The 22030-nt window shown below is 44.5% G+C and overlaps 1 protein-coding gene across 3 annotated transcripts in view; it reads right to left on the reverse strand.

Annotated features, from left to right (window-relative positions):
• Positions 1-22030, reverse strand: part of NF1 (neurofibromin 1) — a 419128-nt gene that overhangs the window by 34030 nt on the left and 363068 nt on the right. For 2 of the 3 annotated variants that reach the window (XM_073589727.1, XM_073589726.1), the window contains exons 48-52: positions 13779-13910; positions 12455-12590; positions 11551-11708; positions 11286-11426; positions 931-1061 (exon numbers count right to left, since the gene is read on the reverse strand). In XM_073589727.1, the coding sequence (XP_073445828.1) occupies positions 931-1061; positions 11286-11426; positions 11551-11708; positions 12455-12590; positions 13779-13910 (698 nt within the window). The remainder of the gene's footprint in view (positions 1-930; positions 1062-11285; positions 11427-11550; positions 11709-12454; positions 12591-13778; positions 13911-22030) is intronic. The other variant, XM_073589728.1, reaches the window with a different exon arrangement.

A 22030-nucleotide genomic window follows, 5' to 3' on the forward strand; every position in this document is an offset into this window, starting at 1 on the left:
TGCAAAGGACATATGAATCAAGCTGCATACAAGGTTATCTTGGAAAAACAGTTGATTCCTTCTGCTCAGGCAATGTTCCCCAACTCTGAGGACTGGTTTTTCCAGCAGGACAATGCGCCATGCCACACAGCAAATCCCTGTCATGGCCAGCCCAATCGCCTGACCTGAACCCCATTGAAAACCTCTGGAATGTAATCAAGAAGGAAGATTAATAGTCACAAGCCATCAAACAAATTAGAACTGCTTACATTTTTGTACCAGGAGTGGAATAAGGTCAACCAAAAGCAGTGTGAAAGACTGGTGGAAAGCATGCCAAGACTCATGAAAGCTGTGATTAAAAATCATGGTAATTCCACAAAATATTGATTTCTGAACTCTTCTGGAGTTAAAACATTAGTATTGTTGTTTCTAAAGGATTATGAACTTGTTTTTTTAGCATTATTTGAGGTCTGCAAGCACTGAATTTTTTTTGTTCTTTTGAACATCTCATTATCTGAAAATAAATACAAAATTTAGTGCTTGGAAATTCAAAGACACGTTGTCAGTAGTTTATAGAATAAAAGAGCAATTTACATTTTACTCAAAAATATATCTACAAAGAGAAAAATCAAACAGAAAATTTTTGCAGAGGTTTCTTAATTTTTGCCAGAGCTGTGTGTGTGCATGTGAGAATAAATATATATATATATATATATATATATATATATATAATAGATTATTTTATTTTTAATTGTATGAGAGATGTGATGTTGATTAAAAAAAAAAAAAAACACAATCTAAAGGTCATGCAGGCTGCAATTATTGCTCCAGTTTGTAAAAGATGCAGCATCAGTAACCTTCTACTATAATGTACCAGCTGCTAATGTGAAGCTTATCATGAAATAGCGAATTGTCAAATGATCCATCAAAAATGAAAGAAAACAATCTTACAAGCACAGTCAGCAACAGAGCTTGGGTTTTAGGGTCAGTCAAAACTTCCTCATCCAAAAGCACATTTGACTCCGAGACAGATACTTTCCGCAGATGAGGATGTTGTTGAGGGGATGATATTCTTGGAGTGTCTAAAAGTAAAGAACATGAAGTAATGGAGGGAATCACGCTTTGCCATTTATTCACAAATCCTGGTATGAGGCTAGGCTCACATGAGCATATAATAAATTGTCCAGTTTGTATCCAGAAAGAAAAACAAACACAGAAGATTTGTTATCTATATTAACATACATCTGCAATGCGTTTATTTTTATACATCAACAGTTAGAAAGCTTAATTTGGTCTTCCAAATCTTATTTGTGTTAAGAATGTTAACGTAGCCATAAAAATCGGAAGTTATATGAATGATATATATGGGATACGATTTGTTTTGCACACTAAGAAATTAGAATTGGAGACTTGCGCATCCTGCATTTTTTATTTATACATTTATCTGGTCCATGGAATGACCATCATCTGAACAGCCCAATTAAAAAAAAATCCAAACTTTGCTAAAGAAAAAAAAAATAGCACCATTTTCTGATACCCGTAGCGTCTCCATTTTTCGTGATATAGGGTCGGGTGAAGGCGTATTTTTTGCACGCCGAGCTGACGTGTTTATTGATACCATTTTGGTGAAGATACGATCGTTTGATCGCCCGTTATTGCATTTTAATGCAATGTCATGGCAACCAAAAAACGTAATTCTGGCGTTTTTAATTTTTTTTCTCACTACGCCATTTAGCAATCAGGTTAATACTTTTTTATTGATTGATCGGGCGATTCTGAACGTGTCGATACCAAATATGTGTATGTGTGATTTTATTGTTTTATTTTGAATTGTGCGAAAGGGGGTGATTTGAACTTTTATATTTTTATTATATTTTTAAACACTTTTTTTTTACTTTTGGCATGCTTCAATAGACTAGAAGTTGCCACAACTCGATCGCCTCTATGTAGCTGAATTACTGACTTGCTATGAGCGCCGACCACTGGGTGGGCACATAGCAATTCGGGACTGACAACCATAGAGGTCTCCGGGATACCTCGGGTTGTCATGCCGACATACCGGTGAACCCGTGATCACGTGACGCAGGTCACCGATATGCGTATTCCAGGCCCAATGGCCGGAAGCGCCATTTAAATGACACTGTCAGCGTTTGAGAACGGCATTTAACTAGTTAATAGCCGCGGGTGGATCGCGATTCCATCCGCGGCTATTGCGGACACATGTCAGCTGACATGTCCCGGGAAAGATGTGGGCTCATCGCCAGAGCCCACATCAAAGGCAGGAATACAGACAACGGCGTAATAATATGTCCGATGTCGGTAAGGGGTTAAGTGCTGTTCGCGTGAGGTTAGCTTTTTTTAAACACTTGGACCGAAACTACGGTCATGTAAACGTACTATATTATGCTCTATCTATAAGTGGATGTAAAATATATATATATATATATATATATATATATATATATCTCAATGTGGGTGTGCATGTATGTATGTCTGGGATTGGCATCTGCACTGTCGCAGCTTCAGCCACAAAATTTGGCACAGTCACACGTCTGGACCCCGAGAGCGTCACAGGCTATGTTGTGAGGTGAAATTTTAACCCCGCGCGTTCCAATTCACCAAACAATTTTGCCCCTATCTACATAATGGGGAAAGTGTGTGTATCAAGCCCCGCCCCTCATTATGATGTCATAATGGTTGCCATGGCGACGCTAATGTCATAATAATAATAAATTTTATTTTTATAGCGCCGACATATTCCGCAGCACTTTACATTTCAGAGGGGATTTGTACAGACAATAGACATTACAACATAACAATAATCACATACAGTAGATTATAACAAATAACAAGAGGAGTGAGGGCCCTGCTCGCAAGCTTACAGTCTATGAGGAAAGAGGTAGACACGAAAGGTGGGTGGTAACCGTTGCTCTGATTGTATGGACCAGCCATAATGTTAAGTGTGTAACAGTACAGACACAGAGGGCTAATGGATGCATAAAGCATGTGGGAACATGATGCTGGGAACCTGGTTATGGTAAAACTTTTGGCTCTGCCACACAGGGATAGGTTAGGTTAATGTGTTGAGGCGATAGGCCAGTCTGAATAAATGCGTTTTCAGGACACGCTTAAAATTGTGGGGATTGGGGACTAATCGTATTGACCTTGGAAGTGCATTCCAAAGAATTGGCGCGGCACGTGTAAAGTCTTGGAGACGGGAGTGGGAGGTTCTGACTATTGAGGATACTAACCTCAGGTCATCAACAGAACGGAGGGCGCGGGTAGGGTGATATACTGAAACAAGGGAGGAGATGTAGGGTGGTGCTGAGCCATGGAGGGCTTTGTGGGTGAGGGTAATAAGTTTATACTGAATTCTGGAGTGGATGGGTAGCCAGTGTAATGACTGGCACAAGGTAGAGGCATCGGTGTAACGATTGGTGAGGAATATGATCCTGGCTGCAGCATTCAAGACAGATTGGAGAGGGGAGAGTTTGGTAAGAGGGAGACCGATTAGAAGAGAGTTACAATAGTCGAGACGAGAATGAATAAGAGAAACAGTAAGAGTTTTTGCAGAGTCAAAAGTAAGAAAAGGTCGAATTCTAGAAATGTTTTTGAGGTGCAGATGACAAGAGCGAGCCAGTGATCGAATGTGGGGGGCAAAGGAAAGCTCGGAATCAAGTATGACCCCAAGACAGCGGGCATGTTGCTGGGGAGTAATAGTGGAACCACACACAGAAATAGCAATGTCGGGTATAGGTACATTAGTAGCGGGAGGAAACACCAGGAGTTCAGTCTTTGACAGGTTCAGTTTCAGATATAGTGAGGACATGATATTAGACACAGCGTTTAGACAATCGCCAGTGTTTTCTAGAAAGGCTGGCGTGATGTCAGGAGAAGAAGTGTATAATTGGGTGTCATCAGCATAGAGATGGTACTGGAAACCAAATCTACTGATTGTTTGACCAATAGGGGCAGTGTACAACCATAACAGGTTGCAATGGCGAAGATGCTGTCACAATGGTTGCCATGGTGACGATGATGTCTTAATAGGTTGCAATGGTGACGGTTATGTCATAACGGTTGACATGGTGATGATGATGATGTCATAATGGGTATATGGGCATGGAACTATGGGATGGAGGATGTGTGATGGGTATATGGGCACTGGACTATGGGATGGAGGATATGTATGACGAGTATATGGGCACGGGACTATGGGATGGCGGATATGTATAATGGGTATATGGGCACGGGACTATGGGATTGAGGATATGTATGATGGGTATATGGGCATGGGACTATGAGATGAAGGATGTGTGATGGGTATATGGGCACTCGACTATGGGATGGTGAATATGTATGATGGGTATATGGGCACGGGACTATTGGATGGAGGATAATTATAATTTGTTATAACTAACCGCAGTTAGTTACTGTGCCCGGGCAGCGCCGGGCCCTTCAGCTATTATATATATATATATATATATATATATATTATACACACACATATATACAGTATATATTACAGTGTGAACTTGCAGGCAGCAAGTTTTCAAAAAGCGGATTAGACAACAATGGCATGTGACTAGAAATGAGTGAATTGAGACCCCGGTCCATGGTCCAAGTCAGCAGTCTCTGGCCATGGACAGGAGCTGCCTGAATTTCCTGATCCTTCAGGATCCCAGGTTCAGCTTATGATTAGCTGGACTGGCGAGACGCCTCAAAAGTTGCGCTGGGGAACCCAAAAGCTCAGGAAAATCATGCAGCTCTCCTTCATTCCCAGTGAGCATTGTCCTGGAGCAGGGTTGCATAAAGCTGTCCACTCAGCTCTACAAGTGGCATAACGGAGCAGTGGTGTAAGGCTGTGTTCACACGTAGCATTTTTTTTGCGTTTTCGCAGCGATTTTAAACACGCGATTTTGCCGCGAAAACGTAAAAAAAAAACGGCATTCCATGCAATCCTGTGCTAATGCTGCGGATTTTACGCAGCATGCTCATTAATTTTGCGATTCTTCACCCATAGGATTGCATTCTTCTGCTTACTTTCCGCATGTGGCTGTGTCCACCATGCGAAAAGTAAGCAGAACATTTGCGGATGGTACCCACGGTCCGGAGGAGAGGAGACTGTCCTCCGGGCTCTGGATACCATATCCCTGTAAAAAATATAATTAAAATAAAAAAATCGTCATATTCTCACCTTTCCGATGTCCCTCGCAGCGTCACCACACTTCAGCGATGCTGCCGGCAGGTCCCGTTCCCAGTGATGCATTGCCGCAATGCATCACTGAGAACGGGACTTGTCGGGAGCATTGCGAGGACTGGGAACGCTGTACGGGATGGTAGAAGGTGAGAAAAACACCATTTTTTTTTTATTACTTTTAACATTACATATTTTTACTACTGATGCTGCATAGGCAGCCTCAATAGTAAAAAGTTGGTCACACTCGTCAAACACTATGTTTGACGAGTGTGACCAACCTGTCAATCAGTTCTCCAAGCGATGCTACAAAACGCTTGGAAAACGCTAGTGTTCTGCAAGCTAATTACGCTTGCAAATTGATAGTTTTTCAGCGGGAAAATCACGTGAATTTAAAACAGGATTTTTAGTTGCTTACCGTAAAATCTGTTTCTCTGAGCCTCCATTGGGGGACACAGGAAACCATGGGTGTATGCTGCTGCCACTAAGAGGCTGACACTATGCAGAAAACTTTGCTCCTCCTCCGCAGTGTACACCCCACCGACAGGAAGTAAGTTGTTCAGTTAGTGAGAAAGCAGTAGGAGAAGTAATCTGTAGACAATAGAGATAAAACCACAGAAAACACAAATCCACACTGTAACAATATTATGCAGTAAATGAGCTGTTCAACTTGGGAGGGTGCTGTGTCCCCCCAATGAAGGCTCAGAGAAACAGATTTTATGGTAAGCAACTAAAAATCCTGTTTTCTCTATCGCTTCATTGGGGGACAAAGGAAACCATGGGACGTCCCAAAGCAGTCCCCAAGGAAAGGGAACAGCAAACAACTCCAATCAGGACGAGGAAGTCATCCTCGTCACCTGCAAGGTCACCTGCGAGGTCTTTTTACCCCGACCGGCACTTGCTGAAGCTAGGCATGGGCTCTGAAAAAAACCTCATGGACCTGTGGAGGACATATCGCACTGCAGATGTGCCAGACGAAGGCCCAAAGAGTACTGCCAGGAGGACACACACTGCCCGGGCAGAGTGCGTCATACTCCAAAGAACGCAGTCCTTTCTGAGCCGGCAACCCAACTAATGCCGACCAGATTCCGCGAGCAGAAGCTGACCTGGAGGCCAGAGGACCTGTACACTTCAAGTCGGAGCTTGATAAGTACCGTTGCGGTGGCAAGGTAGCTTGATGCGAGAGCGTCACGAAGTAAAAGATCGAGGCGGATGAAAGAAAGGGAATTCAGAATGATGGGAGAGTGGACCCATAATCCACAGGAAGTGCACAACACCTGCTACAGGCTCTGTGAGACCCCAGGGGTGGTTGAGAGTCTGAAAGGACAGCCTACCAACTGGAAGGAAAAGGATCCCGTCCGTTGCAAACGCAGATGTCGCCAAAGTCCTGAAGAAATCAGGACCTGGATAAGAGCTTCATGGAACAAAGGAAAATCATGCGATTCACAGGAGGCAAATGCTGAACGAAGAAAATTTCTTCCTGAGAAAAACAAGTATGGACTCAAGCCTAGATCCCCAAAGTCACGCTGAGGAAAAAAAAAAACGCTGAAGAATGACGAGGTTTAGCCTGAGGATGGAGAGCGCTTGTGCTTCCGGTGACCTCATCAATGATTTAGCCTACTGGAGCCACGTGGAAAGAACGGAAAGTTGGTGAGGGACTTCTTTGGGGATAATTTCACTCGTGAAACCGAAAGCCAAATGGAACCTTAAATAGGAACGATATGCGAAAACCCATGTCTCCCTGCAAGAAAAATTATTTGGACAGTGAGGACGGTCAAATCTTCCGACTGGTGTCCATAAAGAATGCTCTGATGAGCAAGCTAGGCTACGCGGCTATAGAATTTTGCCAACTACTGTGTGAATTTGCCGTTGGCATCCCTGAGGGACGCACTTCTGGGAGAGGAAGGACCATAGAGGTGGAAAACTTGGAACCGGAGGGTTCGTAGCCGCAGAAGTAGTCCAATTTGCGAAGCGCTCGGGAGAAAAGAGATATACCGAGGTGCCCCCTTGTATGGAAACGGCTGAAGTCCGTTCTGTGAGAAAATGACAGGACCTGAGAGCAGGTCACTGGGAACCTGCTAAGAGTCGAACACTGGAAACGTACTGAATGGCACCTGAGGATAACCTGGATCTCATCGTCGTGATGTAGGCTCAGGATGGCTATGAGACAACTGATTGCTCGACTAAGAAGGTAGAACGAAGGCTACTGGATTACTTTTGAGATCATACATACAGGGATGAGGGTGGATATGAAAAAAATAGTCCAGCCGGAAGAGATTAGTCGAGCAAGGAAAGTCCATGCAAAATATGGACTATGTAAACTGTAAGGAAAGTTGGCTCTAGGTAGATAAAATAGACCCCAGAAGACAACTAGGCTGACGAAAGGCAGGTAAATCCGTATGACGATGTAAATGACCAAATCCATCCTGGACCCTCTGGAGCAGGGAGGGGATTGCGGGGAGTAGACCCGCTTACCTAAGTCTAAGACAACACGCCCGAGGATAACAGGGAAAAGATACAATTCTAGCTGAAGGAAGAAACGCGTTATCACCAGACTCATCCTTGGATCCCAGACTGGAGCAGCTTTGTACTCTGGTCGATGCTTACGCAGTCAGATTCCACTCTTGTCTGAGGTAGGAGACATTTTCCAGTCACGGTCAGAAGTTACCTGTCTGAGCTGCTGGAGCCTTTACCCGGCGTCTGTAAGAAAGAATAAGTAAGTTCCGACAGATAAGGAGCTTAGTCATTGTGGTAGCTCGAAGGCCCTTAGGACAGACTAGAAGTTATAACCTACTATTGGCCAAACATTAAAAATAGACGTAACACCTGCAGTAAAGATAGCCTGCGGAGGGTACTGTAAACTGATCAGAAGGTGTGGCAAAAAACTCCTGTGGGGCAACTCGCACATAAGGTCCAGAGCATGCCGCAGTAAAACCACGACCATCCGTACCTGACACGAGAGTGTCTGACCCACCTGAGGGTGGAGAATCAAGTTATGTTGCTGCCAAGAGCCGCTCTGTGGTACAGAGATCCACTCCGTTTGGACATGGTAGTGCTTACGTTTAAGTGTTAACAAACCACAGATGTTATTAACAATGAAATATGCATCTGAAAGGTGTGTTTGACTCACCTGGACGCGGCCTGTTACCGCAGCTGCAGCCCGTCAGGAGCAATAAATGCCGGCACCTCACCACGAGTGGTGATTAGACGGGAGCTTAGGCAAAAGCTGCAAAAGACCCAGATGAACGCGAAAGAGGACGCTTCTGACTCACCTGAAAATGGGACAGTAGAGCCGGACCGGTGTAGTAGATGGACCCCGTGTACGTTTGAGTCACCAGAAAGACGGCATGTATTGACTAAACATGTCTGGTAGATGCCTATCCAAGTGCTCGATAAGGGATAGAATACCGCTGCAATAGAACGCGAGGAACCTGAAGGCAAGAGCGTCTAACTCACCTGAATACGGTACAGAACACCAGTACCACTGAAGCAGTCAACCCCAGACACGTCTCCACAGTAATACGGCCGTTTGAACTACTGTACCTGGAAGGTGGTGCTTCTGAAGCCTGTATAGCGGATATAGCACAGCTACCATCGGCTCTAAGTATCCTGTGAACAAATCAGCAAGGAGAGAACCCGGAGAAGGGTATAGGAGACCGCCATTTCTGTGTTGCGGTGCAGACTAGGTCTGGATACCTGACGACATTAGGTAGAATAACGGCTTTTGTGTTGCGGTCAAGGACTGGGTACCTGACGATATTAGGCAGAATAACAGCTTCTGTGTAGCGGTCTAGGTCTGAATACCTCACGGCATTAGGCAGAATAACGGCTTCAAGTGTAGTAAGCCGGACTACGAAGACTGTAGTAAAGTAGATTCTGACCAGTCAATTCTTTTGACGGTAGAACATTAGGCCTGGGATCAGAAAGAGATTAACTGTACTCTCTGTTGTGTGCTATGGTTCCAACCTCTGGACCAGCGAGTTGTGGTCAGCTTCTTTATCCACTGAATCACAGTAGACAACTGCCAGGTAACACGAACTTCTATCCAGCTGGAAGGCCGGCCCAAACACTGCAGACGTGAAGAGATAGAAGCCGCACATTATTCTGCTTAGAGCAGTATGAAGCCAGCGTCCGGGGGGGGGGGCTGCAGAAAAAAAAGGAAGGGCGTGTGCCTGTGAGCAGTAGATATGGGAGCAGATGCTATGCCAGGGCTCCAGCACCTTTATGTGTGAAGCAATGGTTGAGTGTTGTTCTGCTGAAATCAAGGCACATATCTTCTATGGCCGAAAACACAACAGCCGTGTGACAAAATCAGATCTCCGATGAAAAAACGTGCGAGTGAAACCTCCTACCAGGCCAACGCCATGTGGCAAATACCGAAGATAGCAGCATGGCTCTCCAAGCCTCTGTGTGCTATGCCAGACATACTAATGCACTAGAGACTGTGCGGCAGAAGATTACAATTACGCCAGGAAAATACACGATTCTAGAGTACTATTATGTCAGTGACTGTACAGTTCTAGAGTACAATTACTTCAGAGACTGCACGGCTCCAGAAAACCATAACGTTAGAGACTGTACTGCTCCAGGGACTGTACGACTGTAGCACATTTCACCTGAGACGCAATATCTAAGATGGATGCTCTGCTCCATCACTGAACCTGCGGAAAGTATGGCCCTGCTTAATTTTACTATGAGGGGCTTATACGCCGCATTGTATCTGATTCGGCTGAGGGGAGATAGGCAGGAAACAGCTGGTCCTGTCCGGTGAAGGCACTAACCGTGTCCCACGCTGGGAGAATACGACCGCTGTGGTGGATGCCGACGCAGGGAGGATGCCGAGGTCCAGGAAGACATTTTATTTTGCAAGTGGGGACAGAAAGATGGCGGCGAAGAATATGCTCTCTGCGCCGCAATGGAGGCCGGACGGAGGGCGGAGCTTGCACTGGGTGCAGGGAGCAGCTGAGGGAAGACGGGAGGGAAAAAAGCCCGCCTGAAACGAGAGGATGGGGGCGGGGCTACCGAGGACTAGGCCGCAATTGAAGCCGGGGCCTAGATTAGACCCAGGAGACAGTCGACGAAGGGGGGCGGCGCAGAGGCCCGAAAAAATCTGGAATTATCCCCTGGATCCTACCAATAAGGTAGTCAGGTGCGGGGGGGGACGCGGTGGGGCGGGAGACCCGCGCTGAGGAGAGCAGGCTGCTGCCCACCTTCGCCTATTCTGCTGAATAGGGTACCAGCTGGGGGAAGCTTGAAACACACAGCACTCGGCGAGCGGTGGTAATGGCTTTGCCGACCTCGGCAGGGAATGAGCTTCCCACATGTGCGGCAGGAGAGCGGCCAGGGAGAGAGGAGGACTCAGCCTGATCTAAGCCGGCCTAGACTACTGGAACCTAGGGGGTTTCCTCTTCTTTACCTATCTTCTTATGCGATGTTTACCTCTTCTCCCTGTGGTGTCGGACGTCCGGAAACATGTTGCAGGACGTCACATCTCATCCAACTAACAGGCTCTGGTGGGCGAGTAGGTGGGAGACGAAGGGCCAGGACCAGGTCTGGATCACCTAAGCACGCTTCTGTGCTAGGGGTTTGGGTACTGCCTGCTAGACGTATGAGGATACGGGGTGGCAGTACACGCCGTACTCATAGTCTCTTTGTGGGAGTACAGTTGTGACCTTTCATACTGTATCCCTCCTGGTACCTGAAAAGGAACGACGCACATTGAGGTAGATATGGGTCTAATGAAAGACCCGTTTCCACCTCCTACTGACACTAAGCTAAACTGAACATCCTACTTCCTGTCGGTGGGGTGTACACTGCGGAGGAGGAGCTAACTTTTTTTCTGCATAGTGTCAGCCTCCTAGTGGCAGCAGCATACACCCATGGTTTCCTGTGTCCCCCAATGAAGCAAGAGAAAATGCGGTTTTCCCGCGGAATGGAATTCCGGATTTCCTGCGGTAACTGCCACGGGAATTCCGGAACGTGTGCACGTAACGTGAGATGTGCACTAGTTGGAAAACAGACAACATTGAAGACTCCGAGTGCACCAGATGAAAGACAACGTGTACAGGGTGAATGTAGTTTAGGTATTTCCATTAGGTTAGAAACTCACCAATATCATAATCGTTCTCTGCTACTCTCCTCATTTTCGGAGGTGTAGTGATGCCAGATTCAATCTCCTGCCTTTTAGGTGCCTTAGTGTCCGATATTAAATGATCAAAGCTTTTCCTTGTACCTAAAACATGGAGCATAGCTGAATCTAAAGTAAAACTGGGTTGTGTTTCACAGCATACTTTTGATATTAAGTAGGAAGAGAATGTACCACCCACCCAGATGAAGTAATAGACCCCAGTATATTTTAAACTTATATGACTTACCCAAGAGTTTTTTAGTGTTTGCTTGTGACGGTTGCCCCATGTCCAGACTCATAGACTTTCTGGTCCGTGGGCTAACCTGTCCAACTGTGGGGTAGCTTGCAGCTAGGTGCATTCCAGACCCTTTTGGGGATGACCACGGTTGATTTTCCTTTAGTGTTCTGTGGAATTTAAGATATAAATGTGAGAGGAGGTCACTTTCTGGGGAGGGATGGTGACTGACATTTATTATAATTAACGCTATATATATTCAAAAATAAACAAAATGAAGACAAAAAATAACTTAAAGGAAATAGGCTATTGTTTAAATCAAATATCTATGTAAATGCATGTTTTAAAGCTAATGTTTTTTTTTATCAATTTACCATATCACTGAATAAAAAATGCTGAAATAATACAATTTTCACACTATCCACTAGTCCTATTAGTCACATACTTCTTGTCCTTTTCAGCAGCTACATGGACCAGAAGCAGCAACAGATTGGATCTAACTACTGACTCATACATGTATTTTCTGTGCCTGCTCTGATCTGGGGAAAGGTCATTATGAATGAAGGAGGTGAGATGTGCCCATTACCTACTGTGAATGCTGGATCCTGCAATATGTACTGTTACGGGTCTGTCATGATAATGAAATTACTGAAAAGTTTTTTGAAACAAACAGTAAGTGTGTGTCTAGCATAAGGCCGAGCGGCCAAAGTAAAAATTGCCATCTAAGTACAAAAATCATGTATAATGTCAAAAACATAAAAATGTATAGAAAAAAAACTAATTTAAAATAAAAACATGATTTAATCAATGAAAAGTTTTCTCCTTCATAACTTTAAGGGAATTTTGGATCATACATTTAATAGGAAAACCTCTTAGCATATACTGATGACTTTTAGAGTATGGCTGGGACAATGACCTGCAGGTGGGATCACTGTGGTGCATCGGGTATGTATCCATAGGAACATTTTCCATTGAAACATCTGTGAGCAACAGTGATTTTCTGTGTTTCAAGCTGCAGCGACTCCTCACCTCTTCAGACACTGTAAGCAATGCTACAAACATAGAAGAGAAACACATGAACGTCACATGCAAATTCTGTATTTGGTTTTACATATGTTGTCTTTTTTTCTTCTGACCTTAGTCTAAATCACAGGAGTCTGTTTAAATAAGGCGTTCGCCCCAAATTTGTGCATGATTCTGCAGAAAATTTCTCATCTGTGAATCATGTGTAACAGGGGTTTGTTACCAGGAACATACAAGAAGCTCCTATGCCAACAATGTCCCCAACTAGACCGCTGCTATTTACTAACATCTCAGACTTTGAGGATACGGTTATCAAGCCTCTATTCTTAATAGGATAAATAAGGTTACAGATAAACATATGTTGCATTACCCTACAGTATTTTTATTAATTTAAACAAGATAATACTTTTTTTTTTTTTTTTTTTAATATGGTCTTTTTGATGGTAGATTTTTTTTCATTGCCATGATTTTGGGAGTGGCCATCTTCCCTGGGCGTATACCGGCATTCAGAGAAAAATGTCAACAGCCACAATAGGCCATAGATGTTCAGTGACTTATGTGAGTTTTCGAGACATGCTCTGTGATCTGTGCAAAGATCATTGTGCAAGGAGGGAGGGGGATGAGGTGATCTGCGATCATCTCCGATTGTAAAAGGCGTGATCCCGTGTTATCTATATACGGGTGATACCATGCACTGCAATCCTACTAATCCAGCCAATTATATGGTGCAATGGTCAGTGTAAAAACTGCAAGGATGTCACGACTTGGACGGATAGCACACCTTTAACATGCTGATCTTATGTTACTCAGCCCTGCTCAATTCATTTGTATAGAGTGAGGCCGCCCACCTCTAGTCAGAATGTGTCCGGAAGTATGCCAATCAAATACTTGCGGTCACATGACCGTTTATTTTCACCGCCAGGACCAGAGAATCCTATCGTCACGTGGTGCACATGCGGTGAGCATTCAGATCTACAGTAAGTGACTGCAGACTCATCTCAAACCTGGATAACCCCATTAACTTCAGACTTTGGTATTCTACTGAACCAGGTATCAGAATATGATGTATTCTTCCCAGAGGCACAAGAGGAGAACATCTCCACAAACACAAATTCTGACAGAGACAGGACAGAACTCCATTCATGTCTACACTGGCTCTGTAAAGATAAAAAGCAAAACGATTTAGTAGAGAAAATGGCAAGAGAAAAAACGCTTACCTGCTAAATAAGCAACACTCTGAGTATTGACTTCAAACTTATCACAATTCCTGTGTTTGTTTACAAGGGCTAGCAAAGTGTGAAGGATCCGTACTGTTCTTGCCACAGTAGTAGGAGAGGGATGTCGATAACCTACGGAATTAAATTATTTACAGTCATTTTAAAGATTGCCTGAAAGGGGTTGTCCAATTACTAAAGGCCCCGTCACACACAGCGATATCGCTAGTGAGATCGCTGATTTTGTGACGCCACAGCGATCTTGCCAGCGATATCGCTGTGTGTGACAGGGATCAGCGACTGGCCTCCCTGCCGGGTATCGCTGATCGTGCAGGATTGTCCTGGGCCATTTTTTGATCGTTGGTCTCCTGCTGGCCAGCACGGATCGCTGCGTGTGGCAGTGAGACACCAGCGATCAGCGACGCTGGTTTCCAAGGTAAACAGCGGGTAACCGAGAGCCGAGCGGCTCTTAGATACCAGCTGTTTACATTGGAAACCAGCTTGCTCGCTGGAGGGGCTGTCTATGTGACAGCTTACCAGCGATCAGCCTAACGATGTCCCAGCGATCCCATCCATGTCGGATCGTTGGTGGGATCGCTGGGATATGGTTATGTGTAACGTGGCCTTAAGAGCTAAACTGCCCATCATAAAAACAAAAAATAGATACTGCATTCTCAGATCTGTTTCATTCCTCCGACGCTGCCAGAGCAAGGCCATCACTGCTGGAAGACATGGCGCCGGCATCAAAGAAAAGGTCAGTTTTTAGGTGTTAAGAAGTAGCTATCCAGTAGTGGTTTATCCCCTTAATACAGTTTTAATATTTATTTTCCACATGCATCACTTTAGGCAAAGTGAGCCAGGTTGTAGCTGAGAGACATGGGCAAATGTTAGGTTTATGCTGCTGTGGGATTCAACAGGTCGTCTGCTTTTAAACTGTTCACCATAGATCTTTGCTGACTCGACTGCAACGATGAGGTCACATTCAGCCGAGAATTTCAGATTAGCTTCTGCGTGAAGGCACAGGAACTGATCTGCAGATTTCAGCAGAGAACACTACACACTGAACTGTTCAGCTCAGGTCAATATTTACATCTTGTCACTGAGTCCTATAACGAGCTGATCGATGAGGGTGCAGGGTGTAAGATTTCCCACAAATTTGATATTATGAATCCAATATTATTTGCCCAGACAAACCCATTAATGTAGTGTAATGAAAAAATGGCAAAGGTCTTACTTATGTTATGATGACATTCGCTGAGGTCAAGTCAACTTCCGGACTTTCTTTATTCGCCCTGGCGTGCCCAGTTGCAGGCACCCCCCGATTGACATGGCTGTGGTCGGCGTTGTACCGCACCCAGAGACATTATACAGCGTGTGTTTACGGCCAATCAAAGCACAGGAGAGAGGGAGAGCGAGCGCTGGATATTGGGCTGTTAAGTGTTGTGAAACACTGAACACAGCCCAGTCACTCAGGGAAGGGTGTGTGCGACTGGGTCATGCCTGGGTGAATCAAGGACGGGACGGAAGTTGACGTGAGATAAGCGGCGGCTGCAGACAGGGGTCACGTGATGCGGACTGAGAGGGCAGCGATAGCGCCGCTCACAGGTGCATATGGCAGCAGTATGTATTTACAAAAATAGTTATTTAAAAGGTGTAAATCGATGGGCGTGTTATATAATGCAGTGGGCAAGCTCTTTAATACTGTCTGGCAAATTTAACCTTGCCTTTAACATACCATGAGTCTAACCAAGAGCATAAGACACCCATGTCAGGCACCAAATATCACATACTTTATGATGAGAGACTACAGTACGCCTCATCCACTGGGGACTAAAGGGAGTCAAAGGGGAATCAAACCATGGTTTTCATACCTTATTTTTTAGGACAATGTCTATTTCTATACACCTCCCTCTCATAGGAAGCTGCAGTAAATACCATATTGACCCAGTATGAAAATCGGTGAGGGTCTTCAATTCATCCATCTCATGGCAATAGCCTTACAAGCTAAAAATAATGTTCCCTCAGAAGAGCGAGAGGGTAGAGAGGCCAGGTCTCCTCGTCAAGGACAGACACTCCTTAGGGCAGAATGTTGAATGTTAACTTTGCCAGTGCTGAGGATGAGTGTTTTTGAACTGAAATTTTAACAAACACACTCATCACATTCTTAAACAGGTTTCCTGAGAAATGTAAGAATGAATTACGATACATTTAAATATTACAAATTTTACTAAATATCTTTATTTAGCATAAAGGTAAGCTTAATATTGTGTACTGTCAGGATTTTATGTCAGTTGCCATCTACAGCAGTTTTCCACGACCCACCTAGTAGGACAGGTTGGGGAAAAGACATCTGCTTGAGACAAAGGAATGCAGGTTCACAATACCCGACAGGACACTGCTCTCACCCAAAGTTTGTCTTGAGCAGACCCCTTTACTCAACCTGTCATACTATGTGTCAGCTGGGATGACTTGGAAACTGCCATAGATGGCAGATGACATTTAAAATCTTGACAGTGCGCTAAATAAAGTTTACCTTTTTGCTATTTAGCAAAATTTGTAATAATTTAATTGTATTTTATTTAATTTTATTTCTTCGAGAACCCCTTTAACTGCATCACCCGACGAGCCTGTTTTCACCTTAAAGACGAGGCCAAATTTTACAATTCTGACCAGTGTCACTTTATGTGATAACTCTGGAACACATTTTATCAGACCCCACTGATTTTGAGACCGTTTTTTCGTGACATATTGTTCTCCAGGAAAGTGGTAAAATTTAGTTGATATGAGTTTGTGGGGAAAAAAAATCGGAAGTTTGGTGGAAATTTTGCAATTTTCAAACTTTTAATTTTTATGCCCTTAAACCACAGTGATGTCACACAAAATAGTGAATAAATAACATTTCCCACATGTCTACTTTACATCAGCACAAATTTGAAACCATTTTTTGTGACAAAGTAAAAAGGGTTAAAATTTGACCAGTGATTTATTTTTCCAACAAAATTTACAAAAAACATTTTATTTTGTTTTAGGGACATTATATTTGAAGTGACTGAGGGGTCTTTACGACAGAAAATATCCAAAAGTGACAAAATTCTAAAAACTCACTCCTCTGAGTGCTCAAAAATACATTCAAGAAGTTTATTAACCCATCATGTCCTTAACAGCTATTAATGGAACGTGGAAGGAATAAATGAACATTTACGGTAACTTTTTTCACAAACATGTAATTTTAGACCCAAATTTCTTTTTATTTTCACAAGGGGAACAGGAGAAAATGGGCCCCAAAATATGTTGAGCAATTTTTCCCCGAGTTAGCCAATACCTCATATGTGGGGGAATACTACGGTTTGGGAGCATGGTAGGGCTCGGAAGGGAAGGAATGTCAATGGACATTTTGGAGAGCAAAATTGACGGGAATCACTAGCTGACACCATGTCGCATTTGGAGAGCCCACGTTGTGCTTAAACAGTGGAAACCCTCCACAAGTGACCACAATTTGGAAACTAGACCCCTCAAGGAAAGTATTGAGGTGTGTAGAGAGCACCTTCAGTCCCCAGGCCCTTCACAGAAGTTTATAACGTAGAGCTGTGAAAATTAAAAAAAAAAAAACAAAAAAAAACAAAACACATTTTTCCCACAAAAATGTTTTTAGCCCCAAAGTTTTTATTTTCACAAGGGTATCAGGAGAAACTGGAATCCAAAATATGTTGTGCAATTTCTTTTGCGTCGATAGATATATGTTGGAAAAAACTACTGGTTGGGCGCACGGTAGGGCTTGTTCTGGAACACAGACTTCGATAGAATGGTATGCAGGTGTCAGATTGCGTTTATATAGGCCCTAATGCCTAAACCGTGGAAACTCCCACAATTGACACCATTTAGGAAGCTAGGCCTCGAAAGGAATTTATCTAATTGAGTGTTGAGCACCTTGAATCCACAAGTGCTTCACAGAATTTTACGTTCATCTATGAAAATGAAATATACCGTATTTTTCGGATAATAAGACACTCCGGATTATAAGACACACCCCAAATTTTGAAGAGTAAAATAGGAATTTTTATTTTTTTTTAATAAAATGGTGGTGCTTCATATAATCCATGCGTCTTATTGCTTACCAGGAGTGGTGGCTGCGGTGAAGCGGGGTGCCAGGGTCGCTGCTGGAGGAGGCAGGTGTGGGGTGATGCTGCAGGCTGGAATGAGGGGGTATTCTGATGTGCGGGGGACTCTGTTGACATTTTGCGAAAGGCCAGAGCACCCGCAGTTTTATGGGTTTCCTATGCGGTGGACTCCGGGAAAATTTGCCTCCTGGAGCACAGATGTTCCTAGCATAGTTTGTGAACTCCATATGCAGAGACTCTAAGTGCTAGAATAGCAGAATCTCCCCTCCAAGTGACCCTATTTTTTAAATTATACCCCTTGGGAATTTATTTATCTACAGGTGTAGCGATTACTGACTCTATGGGTGTTTTCCCAGAAACAAGTAGTAAGTAGTGGATGCTGCTGAGTGAAAATGCTTTTTTGAGGGACAAGATTACGTTTTCAGATACCATTTTTATTTACATTTTGTCTTCTTGATCGCGTTTAAATTCCCCTTTTCTTTATCGCCTTATTGGGGGACACAGATTACCATGGGTGTATGCTGCTGCTGCTGCTGCTGCTAGGAGGCTGACACTATGCAAAACAAGAAAATTAGCTCCTCCCCGGCAGTATACACCCACCTACAGGCACCAAGCACCTCAGTTTGTGCTTAGTGTCTGTAGGAGGCGGACCGGGATCTTCGTAGATCCGCTCTTAATAATACCTTTTTTCTTTTAGGATTTTAGTCGAACCTTTTAATCTTTTCTCTTTTATTTTTCAGGTTCTTCGTCGGGAAACAGGGTGTAGCTATCACCCTGATTTCCCATATCAGGCGGCTGAGCGAGCAGTGTGGTGTCATCCACATCGCACCTCTCAGTACCGCAGGCAGGACTTTTACCCTATCACCTTCCGGTGATATGGGCTGTGGACAGGTGGCTGGTCCTTGCCAATCCCCCTCCTCACCCCTCTCTCTGGACAGGGCTGAGAGGAAGATGGCGGTCGCAGGAGGTCTACGCCGTCTTCTGCAAGATGCGGGCACAGAGGATTCTCTCCAGCGGCTTGCCTTATCTCCGTGGGCCCCTGTGGTCATCCTCTTCAGGGACGTCACGTAAGTGCCTGTACGATCCCTCCAGCCCCGCATCTCCAGAGATACCATCGGCAGCATTTACTGGGCTCCCAGAGTTTAAATCTCCCGCCTCTTTTTCCCTGCCTGCCGCACACCGATCTCAGAGCCGCGCGTCTCTCACTGCACTTTAAAGGGGACAGGACATTGATCATTACTCAGCCACAGCAAGTATCCTACTGGCAATACCAGTTATATTGCGTTCCTTCCTTTCTGTACAGGCAGTACGGGGCTGCGGTGTCCTCAGTTCACTTTCACTTACGTTTCGGCGCTCTCAGCGCACTCCCTCCCCCGTTATGAGCGCGCTTTTCTGCGCGCCTTTACTAGCCCATCACAGGGCTCCTTTCTTTTTTGATATGCAGCCTCCCCTCTTTACCGCACCCCTTCACCGCTTTGGACCAATCGCGGCTCAGCCGCTAAGCTCCGCCCCCTTCCTCCTTTATCGAGTGTTTCCTGGTTTTCACTTCTCTTCCTGCGCTGCTTGGGGGACACTTCGGCGTTCTGCTGCTCACCTGAATCTGGGTAGGCTCTACGCTGAGGCTCAAATTAGCTCCCCTCTGCAGTTTCTTCCCTATCTACTGCGATCTCTCAGCGCAGTTTTACTTATGCCCAATCCTTCAAGGGATCTCTGCTTCAGGCCCACCGCTACTCATTACGCCTGTGCGCGCTGTAAAAAGATGTGGGCATCGGGTCGGCCGTCCCCCTTCTGCCAGTCCTGCAGTCCTCCTACTCTCCTACTATGTCTGCATCTCAGGAGCACTCCGAGTCCCGGGCTGAGGACACTCCACCCCCCCCGGAGTGGGCCATTGTAATGTCTCAGTTAGTCTCGGACTTGACTAAGGTTTCTCAGTCTCTGGTCCAGGTCTTAGAACGACTACCACAGCTACAGTCATATGTTAAAGTTTGGGCACCCCTATTAATGTTAACCTTTTTTCTTTATAACAATTTTGGTTTTTGCAACAGCTATTTCAGTTTCATATATCTAATAAATGATGGACTCAGCTATATTTCTGGATTCAAATGAGGTTTATTGTACTAACAGAAAATGTGCAATCTGCATTTAAACAAAATTTGACCGGTGCAAAAGTATGGGCACCCTTATCATTTTCTTGATTTGAACACTCCTAACTACTTTTTACTGTCTTCCTGAAGCACTAAATTGGTTTTGTAACCTCATTGGGCTTTGAACTTCATAGCCAGGTGAATCAAATCATGAGAAAAGGTATTTAAGGTGGCCACTTGCAAGTAGTTCTCCTATTTGATTCTCCTATGAAGAGTGGCATCATGGGCTCCTCAAAACAACTCTCAAATGATCTGAAAACAAAGATTATTCAACATAGCTTTTCAGGGGAAAGATACAAAAAGTTGTCTCAGAGATTTAACCTGTCAGTTTCCACTGTGAGGAACATAGTAAGGAAATGGAAGAACACAGGTACAGTTCTTGTTAAGCCCAGAAGTGGCAGGCCAAGAAAAATATCAGAAAGGCAGAGAAGAAGAATGGTGAGAACAGTCAAGGACAATCCACAGACCACCTCCAAAGACCAGCAGCATCATCTTGCTGCAGATGGTGTCACTGTGCATCGGTCAACAATACAGCGCACTTTGCACAAGGAGAAACTGTATGGGAGAGTGATCCGAAAGAAGCCGTTTCTGCAAGCACGCCACAAACAGAGTCGCCTGAGGTATGCAAAAGCACATTTGGACAATCCAGTTACATTTTGGAAGAAGGTCCTGTGGACTGATGAAGCAAAGATTGAGTTGTTTGGTCATACAAAAAGGCGTTATGCATGGAGGCTAAAAAACACAGCATTCCAAGAAAAACACTTGCTACCCACAGTAAAATTTGGTGGAGGTTCCATTATGCTTTGGGGCTGTGTGGCCAATGCCGGCACCGGGAATCTTGTTAAAGTTGAGGGTCGCATGGATTCAACTCAGTATCAGCAGATTCTTGACAATAATGTGCAAGAATCAGTGACGAAGTTGAAGTTACGCAGGGGATGGATATTTCAGCAAGACAATGATCCAAAACACCGCTCCAAATCTACTCAGGCATTCATGCAGAGGAACAATTACAATGTTCTGGAATGGCCATCCCAGTCCCCAGACCTGAATATCATTGAACATCTGTGGGATGATTTGAAGCGGGCTGTCCATGCTCGGCGACCATCAAACTTAACTGAACTGGAATTGTTTTGTAAACAATGGTCACAAATACCTTCATCCAGGATCCAGGAACTCATTAATAGCTACAGGAAGTGACTAGAGGCTGTTATTTTTGCAAAAGGAGGACCTACGAAATATTAATGTCACTTTTATGTTGAGGTGCCCATACTTTTGCACTGGTCAAATTTTGTTTAAATGCAGATTGCACATGTTCTGTTAGTACAATAAACCTCATTTGAATCCAGAAATATAACTGAGTCCATCAGTTATTAGATATATGAAACTGAAATAGCTGTTGCAAAAACCAAAATTGTTATAAAGAAAAAAGGTTAACATTAATAGGGGTGCCCAAACTTTAACATATGACTGTATCTACTGCAACCTGTGCGCCGACCGCCTCTCAGGGTGAGTCGTCCGCTCCTGACCGCGACCTTCCGAGAGACAGACAGGGCAGGAGCTCTAGGAAGCGGGCTCTGTCCTCTAGTTCGCAGGGTCGCTCTGAGTCTGCCAGGTTTCATTCCCCTTCATCCGATGACGACCCTAAGTCTGGCGATGACTCAATCGGAATCTAGTTCAGAAGCAGACATTTCTAAAACACGGGACATGGTCGATAGCCGAAATGAGACTATCTTTCAAACCCTTAAAATTAAGCAAGATAAGGCTCCCCCTCAGGAATGCTCTGTGCTTCTTAAACGAGCAAGACCTCCGTCTCGAACCTTTGCAAATCACAAAGAGTTTGATACTACCTTGTCCAAACACTGGGAGCGTCCTGAGCAACGTTTCTCAGGCCGCAAGTACTTAGACGTGCTGTACCCTTTTGAGGCAGACCTGCTCACAAAATGGACCAAGGCTCCCTTAGTGGATCCCCCAGTTTCCCGGATAGCCTCTAAAA

Source organism: Dendrobates tinctorius, unplaced genomic scaffold (genome assembly GCF_039654945.1).
Source record: "Dendrobates tinctorius isolate UK_male_01 unplaced genomic scaffold, ASM3965494v1 ptg000112l, whole genome shotgun sequence".
NCBI lineage: Eukaryota > Metazoa > Chordata > Amphibia > Anura > Dendrobatidae > Dendrobates > Dendrobates tinctorius.